Below are 21,790 nucleotides of genomic sequence, written 5' to 3' on the forward strand. Positions count from 1 at the left end.
GTTACCGCACAGATTCAGCAGAAAAGACTTGAAAAAACATGAAAAGGTACAGCTTGTGATTGGCATAAACAAACTAAACACACACCTGTTCTGCCACATTTGCGAACGTGTTGCTGCATCACTGGATGACGTCACATCGGTGTTGATCGAGTTTGCGGCTTCATGTTTCTCCAGGTGAGGAGAGACTTTACTGTATTCACCTACGTGTCTGAGTTAACCGTTTGACATTTTCCTTAATCCCTATAAATGTCAGCATTAATCCCAGGAAGCCAACGTAGTCACTCTCGATTTTACTCTGTCTCTGGGACAGCAAAGACCTCCACCGTCAGTAGATATGGTTACTGCTGAATATAAATAGTTAATTAGTTGTATAATATATTGATGCACACACACACACACACACACACACACACACACACACACACACATATATATATATATATATATATATATATATATATATATATATATATAATATGTGCATCAATATATTACACAACTAATTAACTTTATATTTATATATCTATATCTATATATGTATAGTTAATTAGTTGTATAATATATTGATGCACATATTATATATATATATATATATATATATATATATATATATATATATATATGTGTGTGTGTGTGTGTGTGTGTGTGTGTGCGTGTGTGTGTGTGTAGTATATACCATTAATTACTCAATTACTTCAAGTACAAAGTAGTTATATGCATCTAGGCGTCTAGAATCCTCTCTCTCTCTCTCTCTCTCTCTCTCTCTCTCTCTCTCTCTCTCTCTCTCTCTCTATATATATATATATACATACACACACTTGCTTGATATCTACTCTAGTTGTCTGGTCATGAAGACGTGTGCCTTACCTGTCCACAGAAGTTTACCAGGGTATATTATTTGATTAAATAGATTCGAGGAGTAGTAAGCGTCGCATATGATATTTTGAAGGTTCGATTAGTGTAAACACCGGCCGTCGTCATTAATTGTATCCAGCATCTCTTTTATCTTCCCTCATACTTGAGTGTGCGCAGACGCAGCGCTGGTTATCGATGAAATTACTGCAATATGCACAACATTTGTTATTACTAATTGTTTCATTCCACCATTAAAAACCATAGGAAAGTAATAAAATTCTCCCGTTTTCCGGTGGAAAAACAACACACAACAACACTGTGTTGCGCTCGCTGTTCTGTATCGGTTTTTCTTATCGCAAATTGTATCGAAAAGACTCTTTGTTTTTATGTGTGGACCACCCAAAAAGTGATGAGATGTGTTTATATGCTGTCTTCTTATCTCGAAAAATATGGATGTGTAATTAAAATAGAAGCCGATTAAAATAGAATGTGCCTCGGGGACAAATATTCAGACTCTCATTTTTTCCAATGGTTTTCTAGGTTCATTTTAAAGACCTTGGAGAAGGAAAAATTATAACCGTCTCAGTTTTCCGAACATTTTATTTTTTTCCCCTATAGTTATTAGAGGGATGGTGGTCATTTTTGAATATCAAGATCGGTAAATCTTGAGTAATTTCTTCAAGTTTCTCTGGTGGCAATATTTGCTAGGTGATCCCTAGTTTCATAAGTTTCATAAGTTTGCTTCTTAAGGCTTTCACTTTCACTTTCGAAACTTGTCAAATCGATCTTTGCCATCGCCTGGGGGTCTATGTTTTAAAGTCCTATCAGCGGTATAATTTTGCAATTATTTACAAAAACAGCCCTTCCAATGCCGAGAGATATGTTTTGGAATCCTGACATTACTCCATGTTGTCTTTGAAAATATCAGTATTCAAACTCTTGGTCCTTGATTCGGTCGATTACATTAATGCGCTTACAAGCAGGCATACAACGAGCATATTTGAGTTGCCACTCGAAAATTGTTCAACCGTTAAAGTCGAAGTTGTGAGTTACTTTGGTAATCACTTTTGCATAAGCTGCATTTGATTTTAACCCATGTCATCGAAAAGATAATGCAAAATGATAACGCTAATGGGGCTTTAAACAGACGATAAGAACCATAGACTCAGTATCTGATTGGCTGTCATGCTAATAAGACGATTGACTGACAGGCCATCAACCAATGACAATTGACATTACGAATTAACTGCTTTGTCACCTTTGGAGAACGGCAGAACATTTCGGCGCCGCCTTGTTGACCTTTTCCTATGTTTTAATAACCTAGGTCTCCAGCCCCATGACGATTGGCGACTGTAACATTGCCCCAATCAAGGGCGCTCGACAACACAGCAAGGTTAGAACGATCTTTTCAACGAAACGTTTGAGAAAGAATTGAGGTCTATTATGGAACTTAAGTGTTGGTATACATATAGGCAAGAGGTGTTGAGTTTGGAGAGGACAAACATGACCGCTTTTTAAAATCCACGTTCAAACGTGTGCATGATGCACGTGGGTTAATTAAGGACGAGTGAAACTTGCGCGCCCCTTTGTATAAAATTTGCCATATTGCACACGATTTTTTAGATCTCAAATTTTTAAAGCGAATTTGCTGCAGGATTGCTGCAATCACAAAATGTTGTTTTGTCTTCACAAACCATTCTTCTGCTGCGCGCAGGCAGTAATAATAGTATGAATTATAGTGACAAAACAAGATTAAGCTTAATTAATGATTTTAATAAGACAATTATATAAAAAGCATAATCGAAACAATAAGTGGCATTGGCATGAAACTTTCACATGATAATAACAATAACATCAACACTACAACATCAACAATGGCGACGACTGCAACAACAACAACAACAACAACAACAACAACAATATAATAATATATATACAAATACACATACATACATACATACATACATACATACATACATACATACATACATACATACATATATACATACAGAGAGAGAGAGAGAGAGAGAGAGAGAGAGAGAGAGAGAGAGAGAGAGAGAGAGAGAGAGAGGTATTAATCGATACCAATTCTTGTTTTAAAATACGTCACTTTCTGTCCATGGATACCACTCTGTCGTAATCGTAACATACTTATGCATAGACCCCAGTAACGTTCATAGCCCAACACATGTGCCTGTATAAAAACCGGTACATATGGCAAGTGTTATGAATAGAGACGCCTTTCAATGGTTGGTGGCGGTGATGCTGTACACTGCACCTTCTTGCATAATTATACCACACAATCAACAGGTGGTAGTACATGGAAGGCAAAGTGGGGGATGTTCAACGGCCATATAACAATCGTGTACACAGTCATACATCATGCCTGCATGTCTACATGATGCAGGCAACCTGCACGTCAGTCGGCACATGCACGAGCACTATGCTGACTATGCACCAGGTCGACAGACCTGTAACGTGACGGTCGACGGACGCAAAGATGAAAATATCACATTGTTTACCATATTCATAATACCGGCATGATCATAAAAAATGTAACAATAGGAGAAACAGTTTTAAGGTTTATCCTACTTTCCAATTTATGTCTGAGGAGGCCTATAAAACATGCAAATAACGTCGCAAGGACGTTCAGAAGGTCATCGTCTGCACACTGGAAATTGCGCGCGAACTGAAAATATAGCTTGGTCACGATTCCTCAGCCATGATTGCAAGGCCAAGGAAAAGCGCCGCGATTAAAGCTATATACTTTGTCCGTAGTATTTTTATCGACTGCGTCAATGCCATCTCAAGGGTCTCATAAAGGCGAGAACTTGACTTATGCTGTCGACAGATAAATTTCAGTGAGTAGGTCAAAACGTTTGTTCAAATCACGCGAGATTCACGAAATTTCCTTGCCATAAATTCAAGGTCAGTCTCCTCGTAATAGTGTTTATGTCATTATATAGTTCTCATTTGCCAAAGTATTTTTATGTATCAACATCAGTTTGATCATTGCATATAATTAATGTGAGTGATGATATGTATGTATGTATGTATGTATGTATGTATGTATGTATGTATGTATGTATGTATGTATGTATGTATGTATGTATGTATGTTGTATATGTATATATAATATATGAATCTCGCGTGATATATATATATAATATATAATATATATATATATATGAATCTTGCGTGATATATATATATATATATATATATATATATATATATATATATATATATATATATATACATCTATACAATAAAATGATCTACATAACGTAGACGGAAGAGTAATTGTAATAGGTCGAACAATACTTACAGTATATTCATTAAATTACACGAGACGAGACGAGAGAATGTCGTTAGATTAAAGTTTTGTTTAAAGTAAAGGTGATAAACGCGAAATATAGATCATATATCTTACATGAACTGTGTCAGAGTGGGACTCGGACAAGGAATGCATCGTGATGAGAGACACAAAGTATTGGGCAGCGTGTTCTAAGGACAACTGTGTTAGTACGTGTTGAAAGAAGGGCAGAAAACGTGAGTATTAAAGACTTCAACTATTTCGGGGTTTTTCCTTGGCTGATCGTAGCCTAGTCCCCCGCCGGAGTATTTTTGCCTTCGGTCGAAAATCTCAGAATGCAAAAATACTCCGGCGAGGGACTAGGAACCCGTGCAAGCGGACGATGGGGAATTTTTAGAGAATAGTCCTACAGAAATTATTTTGGATTACCAGAAATATTGGGCATGCATACTATGAGGAAAGCCATCTCTCTCTCTCTCTCTCTCTCTCTCTCTCTCTCTCTCTCTCTCTCTCGCTCGCTGGCTGAAGATTGCAGGATTGCAGGATGCAACAGATATCAGACATTACTTTGTAATATAAGTAATGAGTGTTATATATAACCTAGGTTCACAATTTTGCATATTCATAATGATGAGATTATGCCTGTTTTTCCTATACTTTTGTTAGTTCACCTTGTAATTTTCAATGACCGATACAGAGTATGCTTGAAAGGTCATTACAGAGGTCCATAGATACTGCCTGTATAGCGTACCGTCACCGACTTAGCTTCGATAATCCATTTGACCTTGACGCTGGGCCAGAATGACCAATCTCTCTCTCTCTCTCTCTCTCTCCTCTCTCTCTTCTCTCTCTCTCTCTCTCTCATATACGGAATTTTGGCGACACATTTGTTTCGTCAGAACAAAAGCCGGTGGATAAATGCAGAACAGTGTTATTTCTGAACATCAAAATGTCGCTTTATAATGATATTGGTGATGGCATGAACATAATTACCTTTCCTTCACAATTAGTAAGGGTCGACCCACAAGCCTAGCTTCTTAGTCGTGTTGTCACCCGCACTGACCTGCTTTCAGGTTGGATGGCACGCAATTACGTAAATTATTTAGCTATAAATAACTCCATTACGGGGGGTAACGTATGAGTTGCCGTATTGTCTGCTTGTGGTCGGTCACTCATTTATCCAAGAATATTATTACGGTTTTCTCGTAACCCCCCACCTAGCTTATTTATAAATGTTTTCTCTTTGTTTTTTCTACATAGCAGATGAGTCTTGGCTATTGTATGACTCACTCCACCTTCGCTGCCTGTAGGCTGTTGTTTACTCGTCAGTAACTAATTTTGAAGCTGCGTGGAATTCCTGGTCGTTTGGATTATTCAGGCCGATATTCCCATCATCCTTTTATAGACTTGCCATTGATTATAAGATTAAACGTTACCCTGACGTAATTTTAAACACTTTTCGAATCGCAGATATATAAAATTGATATTAAAGATAGTCTTTAGAAATTTACACATCGAACAATGTGGGAGTTGAGACGAGGGCGCTCTTTAACTCTGTCTTAGAGACAAACTTTCACCCAGTCTCTGAGATGTCCGGCGCGGCGTGCACAGTAACGTGTCAAGTGTCATGAATATGAAAAGAGTATTATATGTTGGACGGAAGTCTTAAAATCTCCTAACAAAATGCACAAGATGCCCCTAATAATACAACAAATTGCCATTATCACAGTTGCTCATGGGACTGATTTCTTACACTTTGTACCCCCTAAGCCGTTGACATTTATTGTTTCGTACCTGGGACAGGTGTGAATTGAGTAGAAGCCGGTTCGGCAGCACTGTGGCCGGTGCAAATCAGTTTTCACAAACCACATGCAAAAAAATCTATGAAGCTGCATCATCAAGACTTTTGATCTGTGCTGTACCTGTTTTCAGTGAATTCTAACAATACTCAAGAAATTCCTGAGACCGGGAACCGAGTTGCCTAGTCTTTCAGAAATCTTTGAACTGAATCGTTCAATACGGGAACTAGACTACTAAAACTTTAGGAATTGCCAACGATGTCAGATGTAATTATCATTTAGGCAGTAATATGGGCCTATAACAAAGATGTTATTGCCTTAGGAAAGTTACAAGGAACTCCAAGACATAGCTTTGATTCAGCTGTATACACAAGAGGCGTTATATATGGAACCTTGGTTTCAAAATGTACATCGTGAGTCAGTCACCCATACCAACCACACTCCAATCACGGTTGATACAAACACACGTTGCATACTCAGCTTTACAGCACACACACACACACACACACACACTTAAACATCCTACTCCTTGAAATCAAGACTGAAAACTCATCATATACTGTTCCATACAACAAATCTTTATTAAATAAGCTCTAAAACGTTCACAGTGGTTAAGTATGACGAATCCTACACGATACAACTACATACAAGTATACAGACGCCTGACAGGTACTGTAATTCTAATAGTATCTCCCCTTTATAAAAAAAATAATAATAGTTTAAGTCCAACAAATTGCATTCTGTGAAAAAAATGTCACAACCTGAAGACTAGGTGCACCCTCCTTGGTATGTTTTGGACATCTGGTATTTTTGCCGTGTGAATTGACCACTTGCTTGCTTTGTTAGACAGACAAAATCTCCTCCATTATTCTACTGTAACAAAGAGGATATCCTCTGTCTTTGTCAAGTCTACAGCTGACGTTTATGAACAGGAAGAATGCAAATTACATTGTATGTACATTGCGAAAGGTGGATCACACCCAGTGGTCAGGTTATGATTCTTATAAATTATTCCTTTTTAAGATAAAAAATACATGATATTTGACAGAAACAAAATATCAGACTTAGTCTTAGCTGTATAAATAATAGTCGCTTTTATGACACAGAAAAAGCTTAAGTTTGAAGTCAATGCTGGATGATACACCATTTTGAAATCTGTCCGAACAGGATGAGTCAAGATTGGATGTCAGTTCTACTGCACATGCTCAGAGACACCCACCCACACATCACCACCCGTGAGGTCATTGACCCTGAGAGGGGGGGCTGCACCATTCTGATGCTTACAGGAGAGCCAGAGAGAGAATGACTAATCTTGTGGAAGATTAAATTAAATAAATTTTCAACGTAATTTTTGTAACCACGATTAAAAGCTGATATGCCCCGATAAAAGTGTTGACTTGAATAGTGACAAAATTTTCTTATGTGATGGGTTTCTTTTTTCCTGAACTGGGTACACAATTTTTTGCGATCTACAAAAATATGCCACTTGTATATCATATTTGCATTCGTCGATATTTCCTTCAAAAAAGCACCAGGAAATGAGAAATTAAATATCAGTAGAATATTCCCAGTCTTCTAGGCGATGTAATGAGTGAACAATCTATTAGACAGCAGACTGGCCTAACATTCATTACATAACAGGAAATCTTGTAGTCTGCGCACAGACAATGTAGGTGTACTCCTCTTTTGATTTTGGACTAGATTCTACAAAAGCATCAAAGAAAAGTCGCTGACCCCTCTTCCTTTCTCCCCACCCCTCCCCATGAGTTACTGGCAATGAAAATATTATCATTTTTGTTGAATAAATTGAATTTTAGTGGATATTACATTGAATTTGCCATTGTTATAAGTTATGCAATTTGGTTTATACAGCTACCTTATTGTAGATTAAAAACTATTTGGAATTTTGAAACACCACATTAAAAGATCCAAATTCACAAAATTTTAGTCAGGAAAAAGTACAGTATCATTGTTTTCTATGTAGAAATTTCAATTTGTAAGATACGGTACGAAATAAACAATCACTCTGCTAAATTGTTGGCGTTGAAATTATGACTATGATATTCTATGATAGGCAGCTCATATTGGTCAACATTTCTGGTACAAAATCATTTCAGACAGATTATGCCTAAAAAATGGCAAAATTTCAAAATGAGTGTAAAATAAACTGGATGAACCAGTTTTTTTTTCTTCTTCTTCATTATATACAAAATACAGTATTGCACCAGTTACAATGAGCTGACTTGGAGACTGACCTGACCGCATCATTACAATAAAAAGTACACATTTACAAAAATTGGAGCAGTAGCGAAAACAAGTTCAGCCTTGTTGGTGATATTTTTGGTCATCTTCATTGTCTTGCTAAACATTCGACTGTCAAAACCTTGCATAGCACTGCCCTGGCGTATCATACTTAAATAAAATAAAATATAAAAACTGAACATGTAATACAGTAATAATAGCCTCACAAAGGATGCTGATCAGGTAAACACAAGCCAACTGGTAAGTCAGTCCTCTAAAAATTTTGGAAGGATTTGTCAAGATCATATGTCCTAAAAAGCACCGCTTTTGAAGTGGTTTTGGAATATTTTTGAACGAGATTTATACGGAAGAATGCCCCTTTTGGGAATTTTCAAAACTTGATTCTTTATGTTTTGTCTTCCTCCTATGATGAATTCACAACTATAAATTGAATTATATATAGGAATTTCATTTTGGGATCATACGATAAAATCTTTAGAAGTATAGTGGACTTTCAGTACTGCAATTTTTCTCTCTCTCTCTCATAAATTAAGACAGTACATGTGCAATATTATTTAGTAGTTCCTGACAAAAATTTGTAAAAGCATTCACATTGGCTGTTTAGGTTCCCAATTACAACTTAACGTCCATGGGTACACAAGTCTTCATATGGTATTCGGTACACGGCGCTGGCATTGGGTACATTATCTCCTGATGTTGTGTTGCTTTTTTTTCATTAGTGCGATCAACACACAAATATGTAGTTCTTTCAGAACACAAAAGGTCTGAACTCCTTGTTACGACGGTGTCCACATGAGGAGTGAGCAAAAACAACTCCGAATAGTTGTGTAGTCGATGTATTGTGTGGCCCCAGTAGTTTTACGTAGTTCTAACATGACGGATGGACGACTGTTGATGTTTCACTGATACAAAAGGTAGTTTTTGAGTACTGTTGGCAGAGGAAGGTCGTAGACTTTGTGAAGTCTCTCTTTACCTACTGACACACGGATTGCACGTCTACAAAGATCCATGAGAGGCAAAGGTTCAGCTGCAATGGAAAAGAAGAAAAGTTTCTGTTAGAGAGGAAACAAATTTTCATAATTCAAACTTCTAAAATCTAATCAAGTATGCAAGACACTTTCAATACTTATTTTTTAAATGGCTTCCATTTCAGTTGTAATATTTCAATTGAAATCCTATCATACAACAGCTTTTGTAGGTAAGTGCTTGTTTTATATGATCAACAATTTTCAATATGGATTTTTTTTGTACGTTTCACTTGTCTAGTTTTTAAATTTGCAGTTCACCTATTTACTTTTCATCTAATGTTTGAACACACAGCAATGCACTAGAACAAATTTTTGCAGCTTAAACTACAGAAAGGGAAAGGCAACTACTTATTTGCCAGAAATCCAAAATATATAATTTTTTTTCTACCTGGTCAAGTGCAACATGCAAACAATTTTGTCAGTGGAGAGAGCAACAAAATTACCAGAAAATGACAACTGAACACAAGTCTAGTTTACCACAGAATGACAATATGATGTCAAGAGTCATTAACATGTAAATTGTCAAATATTTGCATGTTTGTATTGTTATCATCAAAAAAAGCTGGGAATCAGATGGCAGAGTGTCTCCACCTTTGCCTGTGGTGTTCCATTTATATGTACTGTGACCAGCACTAATAACTTTCTCAGGCAGAAACCAAGTAGAGATTTTAACACTCGTATTATATACAGCTTGATCCATCCTTGCCATTTTAGAGATTTAATTTCAAATCATTGGGGATAAGAAATGTGTTGAACTTTGACCAGCTGTACAGCTTTGAATACATTTTCAACTGCGCTGAAAATAGGCAATCCAGGGATTATGTACCAAGCTTATGAATATTCACTGGTAAGGAGAATTTTTATTTAGGTTCAAGCCTTTTCCCCAGGGAGTTTATTATAAATACTGGTGCATAATCAATATGGTCCTGTTAAAAGTTTGTCTTTCAAATTAAATATTTCCAACCTAAACTGCAATCATTCAATGTACTTTTACAAATGCTTGGCTATTATTTATAACTGCAGAGTTTTAAATTGATCCAGTGCTCAACTGTACTTTGGTGAACATATGTTGACTATCAAAATTTTACATCCCGGCCTTCTGTGCTATCAACACCATGCCAAATTCCTGATTATTAATGGAACAGCTTTCCCCAAAACATCACAATATTCTTCAATTTTTGGAGTCAACGGTTGAAATGGGAGAGACTTTGAAGTCTTAAATGGGGAAAATAAGCAGATTGTATACTGAATGACAATCCAAAACATCTATTATTACAATTTTGACCTGAGTAACACAACTGGGGATAATCATTGTCAAGCCTTTGACTTCTGCAATACAGCTATTTTAACTCTACTTTTCTGATTATTTTTGCATGAAAGCCTGTACATTTTATTTCACACTCCCTGTACTTGCTGCAAACAATGCATATCTATTTTGATGAAAATTGGGAAGCAATTTCTATGTGTTTAGATTCATGAAAAACGTTTTTCTTCCAGAATCAAGATCACTTAATCTTTTGGGCTCAATATTTCCATGTGCAGCAAAAACAGTAATGATCCTTCTAAGCGCATGTTGCACTACACACTAATTATTTATTCTTTGAAGATTCTACCAATATTAAAATCAATAAAAATTGTAAATGTTCATTAGCGTTGGATAAGGCCCCCTAGGATTGCAAAGAAAAATCCAATACTTACGATCAAGACCTCCAATGTATTTCATAGTAATTTCACAGTGTCCCCAAACAGCACTGACTACTGGGTACAATTTCTTTCCTTTAAGTCCTCTGAATGCAATTCCAAGATACTGTCCATCTACAACAAAACTCAGTGTTCCTTCGTCCATGTCAAGCACAACAAGAAATTTATCTGGGACAACAAAGTTTTCATCGGAGTTCAACAGAACCGGATACGTCGTTCCAGGATTGGTTTTCACATCGTGATAGAGTTTATTCCTGCCGAGGTCCCATCCCCACGATTCTCCGTTACTTCCTATAAGCGACTGGTAACCCACACAGTGTAATGGGGCCGATTTCGTCGCGACTCCGACCACGGCATGCGTACCCCTCTGACGTGTATTCCAACAGACTTCCCATACGTGAAGTCCCCTCGTGTATCCCTGTTTACCCCTTACTGAGTCAGTACTTTGTGCGACTGGATGGCGATGGAAAGTGTACGGGTCGTCCTCTTTGACGAAAATGTTCAACGATCTGTCATTCTCATTCCACGAGTGTTTAATTTGGACATCTTTGGACACTGCAGGCATATCTAGGAGGATATCTAGTCGACTGGGTTTATGAAAATCCATACTGAATATGTAGTCCTTGTTCAGCGGCTTGTAGACTGGTTCTCTTGCAATTGTCTTTATACCACCTGACACTTTCTGGCCCATAGTTGCATCAGGAATGGCTTGCTCTTTTGAGTTGGACGTGGAGTACGGCGACTGGGCTGGCCTGTACTACGTGTGTGACTTGCACCTTTTGTTGTCTGCAGTCAAGGAGAATCTGGCTCTTATCAGGGTCACTTGATCCGGACTGGATGGCCAGACTGTTATGAAAATCTGTAACCAATGAAGAAATGACAACAAAAGGTTAATGATTGAGGATGATATGTAAGAAGACGGCTAACCATCATAAAAAGGAACATGAATTTCCTGTCTTTGTGGGAACAAAATTCCAGTCTATAAATCCCATCATAAATGAGTGACGGGCTTCATTCAGACTTAAGGACACAGCTATTAGGACATGAAGGTTACACACACCGTTGAATGACTGTGCCTGCGCCGCGTTTTCACACAGAAAGGTGTGTTTGAACACAGTCTGCTGATGAAACCCACTCGCGACAACAATAGAATCACTGTTTTCAAAAGAGAGTACAGGCTCAAAATGAGCGCGATACTGGCCCTAACAGCTGGCAGCTACCGTGATGTATATTGCCTTACAGAACGTGTACAGTTCAAAAGTTTAGCCATGAACTAAGAATAGAGTGTGTCCTTATAACAACTAGGGCTGACCTTGACCAGAGTTGAGTGTTAATCTATGGGCATGGCACATTGAAAGAAGACACGTTCTATTTTCCAACAACGAGAATTCAAGCCCTCCTTCCCCGCTGACATATTTTGTTAATCTCTCGCTCTCTCTCTCTCTCTTAAAAAAGGGATTTTGTGCCATATGAATGCTAATTCAACTGATGGAAGGCAACACTAGTAACACGTACACAATGGAATGTGTGACATCAGAATCTAATTGGGTGCCATGGACAGCGACATAAACAACAAAGCCACCTCCAGTTATTCTACTAGGCTACTCTGATTTGAATTTAGACTGGTACACATCCAGGAAATCATGATGAAAAGGCCTTAAGGACAGTTCATGTGACTGACATTGGTTGAACATCTTTGACCTTGCTTGGAAGTTGAGACACTGATTTATTCTCTAGCCAGCCAGCTGCGATGACTGCAAATAAACTGACCTAAAAAAAAATCCCTACATTGATTAAGAAGGTTGTTCGTTATCGCCTCCCTGAAAGGATAATTAGAACTGTGATTATAATTGGACAATTCGTAGAATTGGTTGCGGGGAGGGAAAGAGAAGACCTTCAACATCTTATGATTATGACAGGACCATGAAGGATGAATTATCAATACATCTTCAATGACATTGCCGTTTGAATGTGTCCAATATATTGATGAGCAGACCACATCTGCTTTATCATGATCGATAATAATGTGACAAGGTCAAAGAAAACGATGACTGTGTTTCCCAAGATCCAATGAATTAACTGAATTTGCATTCTACTGGGGCAACAGCACCTTCACATATGATTGGTATCTGCAAACTTCTCTGAACCATGTTATGTATAATTGGCACTGATGGGAAATAATTTGGAGGTCATCAGAAGTGAATGAAATTTCACAAGACATCTAATAATATGTATTGAATATTATTTCTTGGGTCACATATGGACTTCTGAGAAGGAAACTGACTGGCACTGATATGTGAAGAGAAAAACTGTTTGTTGCTATGGAAATTCATCAGCGAATTCATTATATAAATAAAGACTAAAAATATTGTATCTGACATCATGCCCAATAAAATCTCCAAATATCATCCTTATGCCATAAACTGACACATAATCCATAATGGATGCTTTTGTTGACAGTGACAAACATATGAAGATTCTATACCATTTGGTTCAACACCACTAATGACCTGCATACAGCACATATGGGATTCACCAATAATGGAGTCGAACAAAAGCAGCAGACTATCACCTTGTGTTGGTGAATATTAATAAGAATGCTGGTAGGAAGAAATTACACGCAACACAAAGGACCAATCCTCTCTGTCATGAGAAATATTGCCACTGTATTACCTATATTCATGTAATACATAATAGAATTCACACTTTTTCTGATAAACACCAGTAATGACTAAAGGCCAGTAAACACAGTATTAACTGCTTTGTAACATCAGAGGAATTTTAGTTCTGGGAAGAATTTTAGGATTACATTTATGGAGATAATGCTGCCTTTTGTGCTGACTCTGAAATTCAGAATTTGATTGCCAAACGATGAATCTGATGAAAAACACACGCCTTCCACTATCAAAACCCTATCAAAACCCGACAAAGCAGAATTTCAAATAACTTGTCATGGATTAACATCAAGAATATTTATTTTGTATTGCACCTATGACTTTACAAAGACTGATTTTTACGCGACTAGAATGTAAATGTTTACAACATGTTTCGGTGGTTTTAAAATCACTTGGCATTATGCCACTGAGAGTGTATCTATGGCCTCTACACAAGGATATTGAACTATTCACTCCGAGTTTGTTGATTGAGTGCATTGACACTACAATATGCTTGTTTAATATTAACTGGGGAGGGGTAGAGTTCATACACCTATTACTAATGATGTAACAACATTCTCATTCTGATGTGTAGTCCTTCAGTATAAACAAAACACTTTATGTGTTGGAGTCAACAGGATGTCATGCACTGAATGACAAACAAAACAGCACACAGTCTCCACTACGCATGAGATCCTGCTTCAGCAAATTATTTATGAGTCAATTTCTGATCGGGTGAACACGACACAATGAAGATAACCGTTCACTCCATCCACTCACAATATGGGAGATGTTGTTTTGATGCATCAATGCTAGCACAGAATCCTCTTATCAAACGCAGTTGTCGAAAAATCTCAATGTTGCTATGGTTTCCGCAAAATATGACCACTTTATCCTAAATGTTTTCATTTTTGTTTACAAATGGAAAGCAAAAAACTAGTTAAAGACAGTATAAACAAAACTGAATCTCAACACTGCCTTCCCAGTGTGTCCTCAATATGTATCCGTGGAATTCAGGTTAACAATGTTAAAATAAGTCAATCACATCCCAGTGGAAAGAAATGACATTTTCCATCATGGATCAAAATATTATTCACTCATAGAGTGACATAGTTACTGTACTTGGCCTGGTTGATTATAATTTCAAAGAACTGTGTTCTTGTTTACAAAATTCTCTAAAACAGCTTGACCACACTGCTCATACAGAAGGAATACATATAAATATATTGCTATCAATAAGATGTTTTCCACAGGATTGGGAGGGGGACTTACAATGACACACAAATATGTTATTGAACATGAAGTTGCAAAATATCCATATGGCTGAAATAAGAGACAAAAGAAGACAGGGGCTACAAAGGACCCATATGACACAACCCCCTCAACTTGATAATTGAATTAGCATATCTATTTTCAACATATTTCCTTAACGCATGGAACACATGTTCCCAGTAACAACTAACTGTATACAGCAATTGGTATGTCATTGCATGGATTTTTTAGACGAATTTTAAAAAATGCCATTAAAAGTGTTCTGTTATATTATGTTTACACATTTTACCTTCCACGAGAAGCATAGTCACGAGGCCTTCATTTTAGGGAAAACATATTATTGAATTTCTTTACCTAATCAGAACAGAATCAGTGATGTGGCCTTGGAATCTGAACACTGAATAAAGCGCATTGGCATCATGTGGCCCCAACACAAGGACTTGTTTACATGTTTACATAAAAGATTGGCACGCCGACATGGCTATAGTATATCACAGGAAGTCCAGCATGGCCACGGTGATTATTCGTTTTCCTGTTACGGTGGGAAGCCCTAGTTCTCAATTACTCGACACACAGGGGAAAATCACACAAAACTACCAAAAAAAAGTTTCAAATGTGAGCTACTGACAATAGAAGTATCAATTCAATACGTGAATTAAGGTGTATATCGACCTTGGAGATGTACTTGGCACGAATAAAGGTTGTACGTAATTGACCGAGGTCAACCGAATTTACAACGAAAGCTATGTGAAAAGCCGACTAAAAAAAATCACATGATAAAAAAATCATTTCCCTAAATTTTCTTCTCTTAACTGTGTTGTAGGACAATGACGGGAACTTGCCTATCTGTCAGACTAGCCTACGCAGAATTCCAACGCTTTACCGCTGATTCAGAAGTGACCCGTCTTGGGTGTGTTGATTTGGACAGAGTACGTATGCATATTGATCACGAACCGAGGACAAAGAAGACACTCGACAATGAATGAGCCAACGTATAACTACGGCGACGTTCTTGAAGCTCATGGCATATACAGCAGTTAAAACAGCAGAAACCGAGTCAAATTAATCTCGGAGATACTCCTGAGTGAATATGTTGACTCAGAAAAAATCCGAATTCAGAAATGACATATTTCGCCGGGTATTTTCGGTGTTCTTCGTCAGCAACGAACAACAAAAAAAAAAAGAAGGAAAGCCCCTCTCCAGCTGTTAACTCTCCGCTTACAAGCAAAAATGCCGATATTTTTACCACAAAAGAACTTAAACAAAACATCTCATGGAAAAATGGGGAGATGAAGAAAGAGTACGCTTAAAAGTGATCGGAATTTTGAAAAATAATTCTTTTCAAACAAAAAAATGCAAAAAATAAGCATTGAATGTGAAAAATCCGAGCGTACGTGAACAAAATTTCACCGAGTAAAACACTGAATTAAGCGAAGATGTACTTACACAAAAGAACGTTGGTGTCTGGTTGATGTAAATGACTTTAAAATGGACTAAGCCCGTCAGCCCTGTGATATTAGCTGTCTTGTACAAAAATCTGGCGGTACCGAACGTGGCCACTCAATAAAATACCGACAATAAATGGATAACTCAAGGACCCGTAGGAAGAAAACAAAACCAATATGGCGCAGCAGGTCAAGGCAGGACGTCACGTGACTGTGGTAGCTACCATAGCCCTTCCTTTTTTAAAATGAGGCACTCCCTAAACTTAAAGTATTGGAGAAACATATTCATAAGCACCGCTAAATAACTTTTAATCATATAAAGTATGACATATCGCACTTTTCAGCTTCCATACTTTGTTGCAAACGCGACATTTCTGTTGGTCCCTCAGTCTTCATGCTAACACCCCTGCAAAGGACTACTCTACTCCATGACGTCATAACATTAAGCAGAGACGTAGTCAATTCTACGTACATGCAATGGAAAAACACAAAAGCCTTGTATAGTTGTTTTCAAAAACCGCCACAACATCCAAATAGTTAACTATGACCCGCACCAGCAATTATTCACCGTCTGACCCCAAATTCTCGTTAACGCTAGAAGATTTTGTTTTGTCACGATTTGGTAATGTGACGATTGCATTTACTTGAAATTTGGAGCGTGAATTTATATCGTAATCGTGGTATGGAGGTAAAACAGTCGCTCGTCATACTTGGCTGGATGGATGGGAAACGAAACCTTAGAACTAGATGAATAATTTCTGATGGTAATGTCGTAGTTGAATTACATCATAAAGCGATGTCTGCCCATCTACCAACAGATAACCCGTATAAAACCATACAAATTGTGGCGCTAAAATTCTTTGAAACAAAGGATAAATGTAAACAGGACTGAAGATAATTTGTCGACAGACATGTTTTCACAAGCCAGGTTCAGAACCCTGGCTCGGAAACGCTGTCAGAAATCCTGAAAATTGTATTTAATAACCACGGAAAGTACAAGAATTATAAGCTGAGGAATCCTCGCTCAGGATCGATTCATTTCTGCGCGCGCCGTGCTTTTGTAATTTCACGTTTTCTTTATTTTTTTACAAATGGGTATGCCTTTCATTTAAAATAATTACCAAAGCAGACATACTCGATTGGCGAGATCAATTCACTGACGCGTTGTTTGTGCGTGAAGAGTCAGAGGTCATCCCCATCTCCATTACAGATAACGGGGTCAACTTCCTACGTCACAACAGGATCAGAGAACAACGCACTGTTCCTAGTTCCGCTTAAATATGGTCATGAACGGTAGGGCATATTGACGGGTTCGCCGGAAGTGATACACGATGCGTTCAATGAAATTTCGTCACTCAAACAAGAACTGACGGGGTACGAATTATGCTATGTTGTGTTAGATCATAAGGAGTTCCCTGTAACTACATTTCAGAGATAGTTGACCGGATATATGTAAAAGTCAATGGTCAACAGGCTTGTCATCGCCCTGGGTTCATCCATAGACAGAATGGTTCATCGCATGAGTGACAGACAGTTACTTGACCGTCAGGTAATTGACCACAAGTTACGGTCCCTCCACTTCACAAGTGGCCATGGCATTATTCCTATGGTGTATTTATAAGAGGGGAGGGCCAAACAGCTTTGCCATTTTTTTTGCTTGGAAAACACAATCACAAACACAAACAGTCGGCGTCGACGTCACACATCAGAATAAAACCAAACTGAAATCATATATTATTATGAATTTAGTAATTGACGCTCAAGATGGCATTTTGGAGCACGATATGCGAGACGTGTACGGGCATAAAACTTTTAAACTGGCAACATGTGTCTTTTTTCTGCTAAATGACGTCATCATGTAAATATAGTATGTCTAGCTAGTTCATCTTCTCTGTAAACAATGGTGGGCTAGTCATGAAACGAAACCACTCAGGCAATAAAACGTCTGTCAACCTTTCTTGAATACCGACATCTGTGAGGAATATTAAATAATGGATGCCATTTTTAGCGCAATTAGGGATCTTTGTTGTTTTGTAAAACAAAACAAAAAACGCAAAAAAAGGAAAAATAGAAACTACGTTTGTCGAATCTGTTGAATTCTGAATCACCGACCAAACCAAAGGTGAACAAACTTCTCTATTCGTAATCAAATACACACAAAGTTTATGCAAGGAGATTGAAACGAGGCAGGCTTACAAGTTCTTGCTTACAGGAGGTACCCGATCTCCGACGATGAACTATTTCCGGTTAACAAAAGGCAACACTAATAACAATAAAGATGTGAAGGTAATGTCGATGAGCAATGTTTCCTTGTTTGTAATTATTTTTAGAGTTTATTCAATGTTATTTATCCCTTTTCCACATTCATATTATAATAATATGCTAATTCCCCTTGTACTTGTTTACCTGCCATAAGGTGATGGACGGGAGTTAATCATATAACCTCAATTATCTTTTCGCTATACCTGTACATTTTAGCGGACGCAATCGCTTTGACCTATCCTTTCTTTAGTAACACATTATGCACGACACATTATGACGTTTCAAGTTGATGGCATCACGACACAGTTGTGGGTCATTTGTGTCGCATTCGAGGTCAGGTGACGGCCGCCATTCCATGCCAGTGAACTTGGCCTTTGCTGACTGAGGTAGGTATGCTGGGACACAATGCCTCCCGAGTCATGACGTGAAGGTCTCGGCAACCCGAAGTTCAAGGTTAAAAGTATTAATAACGTTCCGAAATTTCCCTAATTGTAAACTGATACACTTTTTACTCATTCCTCAGTCGCTGACGATCAGTGAAGCAATTCGAAAGTAGTCTCGCGTTAACTGATCAAGTTTCTTGAGAAGTGGTGGACTTATGAGATCGAATTTGGCGGGAAGACTGAACTACACTACACGAGATGTTTTAACTGTCGTCTGTTGTCGTTTTCAAGCGATTTCCAAACTTCAGAAGCAAGAAGCGAAAACTGATTGCTGTCTGTCTGTAGGTAGACTTATGTGGTCATATGTCGCCTGACCATAATCGACTATTTTCCTATTCCATTAAAATTCACTTCATATTAGATATTGAATATGTTTTGCTACTTAAAAAGGCGCCCTTCTCAATCCCTGGTTCTCGCTTTAGCGAATGTGTCAACAGCCCATTAACAGTTTGTCATTCTTTTGTTTTCCATTGAATATTTTATCAAGGAAATAATATTCATATTAGATAAATCTGATAATTGAGTGGAGGCTTTCTTATTGTCGAGCGAGTCGGGCAATACGCCTATATGCAGGCTAAAAGTAAATTTCCCCTAGCTAAAAATTATGATAGCGAAGAAAAGCCAAGGAGACTTAAAAATAACCGAAAGTTTTGTATTTTAATTTATCTTTACATTTTCTGTTATTTTTACCTCGAACTATTTGTGAGGGTCGCGTCTTTAGTGCAAGAATTTCTGTCTGTTGAATGCTCGCGTCAGTACAGCGGCTAAGCACAATGCACTTCCGATTTGCATAAATATGACAGCATCAATATAGATTTATTTGTGTTCGGTTTACCTTTGAATGACTTTAACCTCGAGCGTTACCTTGAACGGAATTGAAACATCACTATAGAAAGATTATCATTCGCAAACCTTTGTGGGTATAAATTATTTACCTACATCAATGTTTAAAGAGCCGTCCATGAGTTAACCGCGATGACTCGTACGCTGACAACCTCCTAAAAGTGTACTGTGGGCCAGATTTCTGTAATATATGCTCGTACAATAAATAAAGCCCTTCCTCTCGAATGCTGTTCACCTACACGATACTCTTTCTGTGATAGGCGCAAATATTCCTACTTGTCTGAAAACCCTCACGAATATGTGAGCTCCTGACGCTAAAAACGTTTTCATCTGTGCTGACGTACAGACATGGTTACATATGTATGCATATGAACGATGCTACAAACACTTATAGGCTAGCAAATATTGACACATTCAATTCGACCATGAATGATGTCATTTATACACCTGTCAGGTGCATACCTGCACTCCTCACACATGTATGTATGTATGTATGTATGTATGTATGTATGTATGTATGTATGTATGTATGTATGTATGTATGTATGTATGTATGTATGTATGTATGTATGTATGTGTGTGTGTATGTATGTATGTATGTATGTATGTATGTATGTATGTATGTGTATGTGTGTGTGTGTGTGTGTGTATATATGTATGTATGTATGTATGTATGTATGTATGTATGTATGCATGCATGTAGGTATGTACGTACGTAGTACACAAGTATGTGTTTATACACATGCGTGTGAGGTTCAAGGTCACCTGGAGCAGAGTGCTCGATACGGAGGCAGAGCTAGATAAACTACTGGACGGCAGTCTATCACAACGACCCGAAGAGGCCAGCCTTTGCTGACTATACGAAAAAAAATTAAAGTGGGAATGCGAATTGGTTTAACCTCGTAAAAATGGTAGTAAACTTCGTTTTTCATTTATACGAAATGACATCATGAAAATATTGTAAAAACCAAATGACCTGTGTTACAAGGTCATGAAATCACAGCTGTTGATAATGTGACAACAGTATGAGGCCTGTATGAAATTAACTTCCAACCAAACATTATTGAATTTTACCTGAATCAAAAAAATGTTGAACCTGAATCAAAAAACGTTGAACCTTAATCAAAAAATGTTGTACGGCAAAAGTAGAAGAACGAAACCAATACATATCATCCACAAAACAGCCTTGCCAACGCTTCAGGTTCAAGATCAACACAAATGCCAGCACAAATTTGATACGCCGGTGGTATGCGAAACTATGAGGCAGGAGTCAAGATCGAGGCTATATCTGGTGACATTACCTCTTAACTGGGTCAAAGACAGTATAGACGCAATCGAAACTAATACCGGCGGAAAGTGAGCCCGAAAGTCGTAGCCCTGTTAAGATGCGGTGCGGTAGGTTTAGAGAATGGCATTTACACCCGCGTACTCCAGAGAAGAATGGAGGGTACTTACAGTACCAAACCCAGGCGCTATTTCACTCGGTTGTTAGCGATGGACCATCAGATTTTGGAGAGGGGTGGTCAAAAACAAAAAAATATGTTCAAAGCAAACAATTAGGAAAAAAATATAAAGATGCGATTTTCCCAAATTAGTTCCAATCGTGTTCATAACTTTTTCTTTAAAAAGAAGCATTCTAACAGTCTGCCCCAATTAGCCCTTTGTGTCTACTTCACTAAAAGCGTTGTCAAGTACGGCGGCGCCTGTGAATTTAAGTACCGTCACTCGACAAAGTTGTTTTAAAGTTAAAGATCATGTGAAAGTTTTCGTCCATCCGGACATATAATGGGATTATATCTACATTCTTAGCTGTGTGACAGAGTATCAGAGTGGAAGTAAAGTAATATATGCACTTTTGAAAATTATATTCTCAAATATCCTTGACAGTGGTTTTGTAGAATTTTCCCCAA

The 21,790-nt window shown here is 37.8% G+C and overlaps 1 protein-coding gene across 3 annotated transcripts; it reads right to left on the bottom strand.

The window, feature by feature from the left end:
* Window positions 1-6,527: 6,527 nt before the first annotated feature.
* LOC139137480 (SPRY domain-containing SOCS box protein 1-like) lies at window positions 6,528-16,547 on the bottom strand. Of its 3 annotated transcripts, none has more exons than XM_070705613.1 (3): window positions 16,334-16,547; window positions 10,959-11,820; window positions 6,528-9,259 (listed from the first exon to the last, which is right to left on the bottom strand). In XM_070705613.1, the coding sequence occupies exons 2-3, from the start codon at window positions 11,650-11,652 to the stop codon at window positions 9,132-9,134; spliced, it is 822 nt and encodes a 273-aa protein (XP_070561714.1). In that variant the 5' UTR covers window positions 11,653-11,820; window positions 16,334-16,547; the 3' UTR covers window positions 6,528-9,131. The 3 variants fall into 3 exon arrangements, with proteins under 3 accessions (XP_070561714.1, XP_070561715.1, XP_070561716.1); XM_070705614.1 differs by lacking the exon at window positions 16,334-16,547 and adding an exon at window positions 15,730-15,987; XM_070705615.1 differs by lacking the exon at window positions 16,334-16,547 and adding an exon at window positions 12,022-12,391.
* Window positions 16,548-21,790: the final 5,243 nt, after the last annotated feature.

Source organism: Ptychodera flava, chromosome 7 (assembly GCF_041260155.1).
Source record: "Ptychodera flava strain L36383 chromosome 7, AS_Pfla_20210202, whole genome shotgun sequence".
Classification (NCBI taxonomy): Eukaryota; Metazoa; Hemichordata; class Enteropneusta; family Ptychoderidae; genus Ptychodera; species Ptychodera flava.

Coding starts and splice junctions, on each gene's coding strand:
- LOC139137480 (XM_070705613.1), bottom strand. CDS start 11,652: ATGGGCCAGAAAGTGTCAGGTGGTATAAAGACAATTGCAAGAGAACCA. Junction 9,260..10,958: donor ATACATTGGAGGTCTTGATC/GTAAGTATTGGA, acceptor TTTCCATTGCAG/CTGAACCTTTGCCTCTCATG.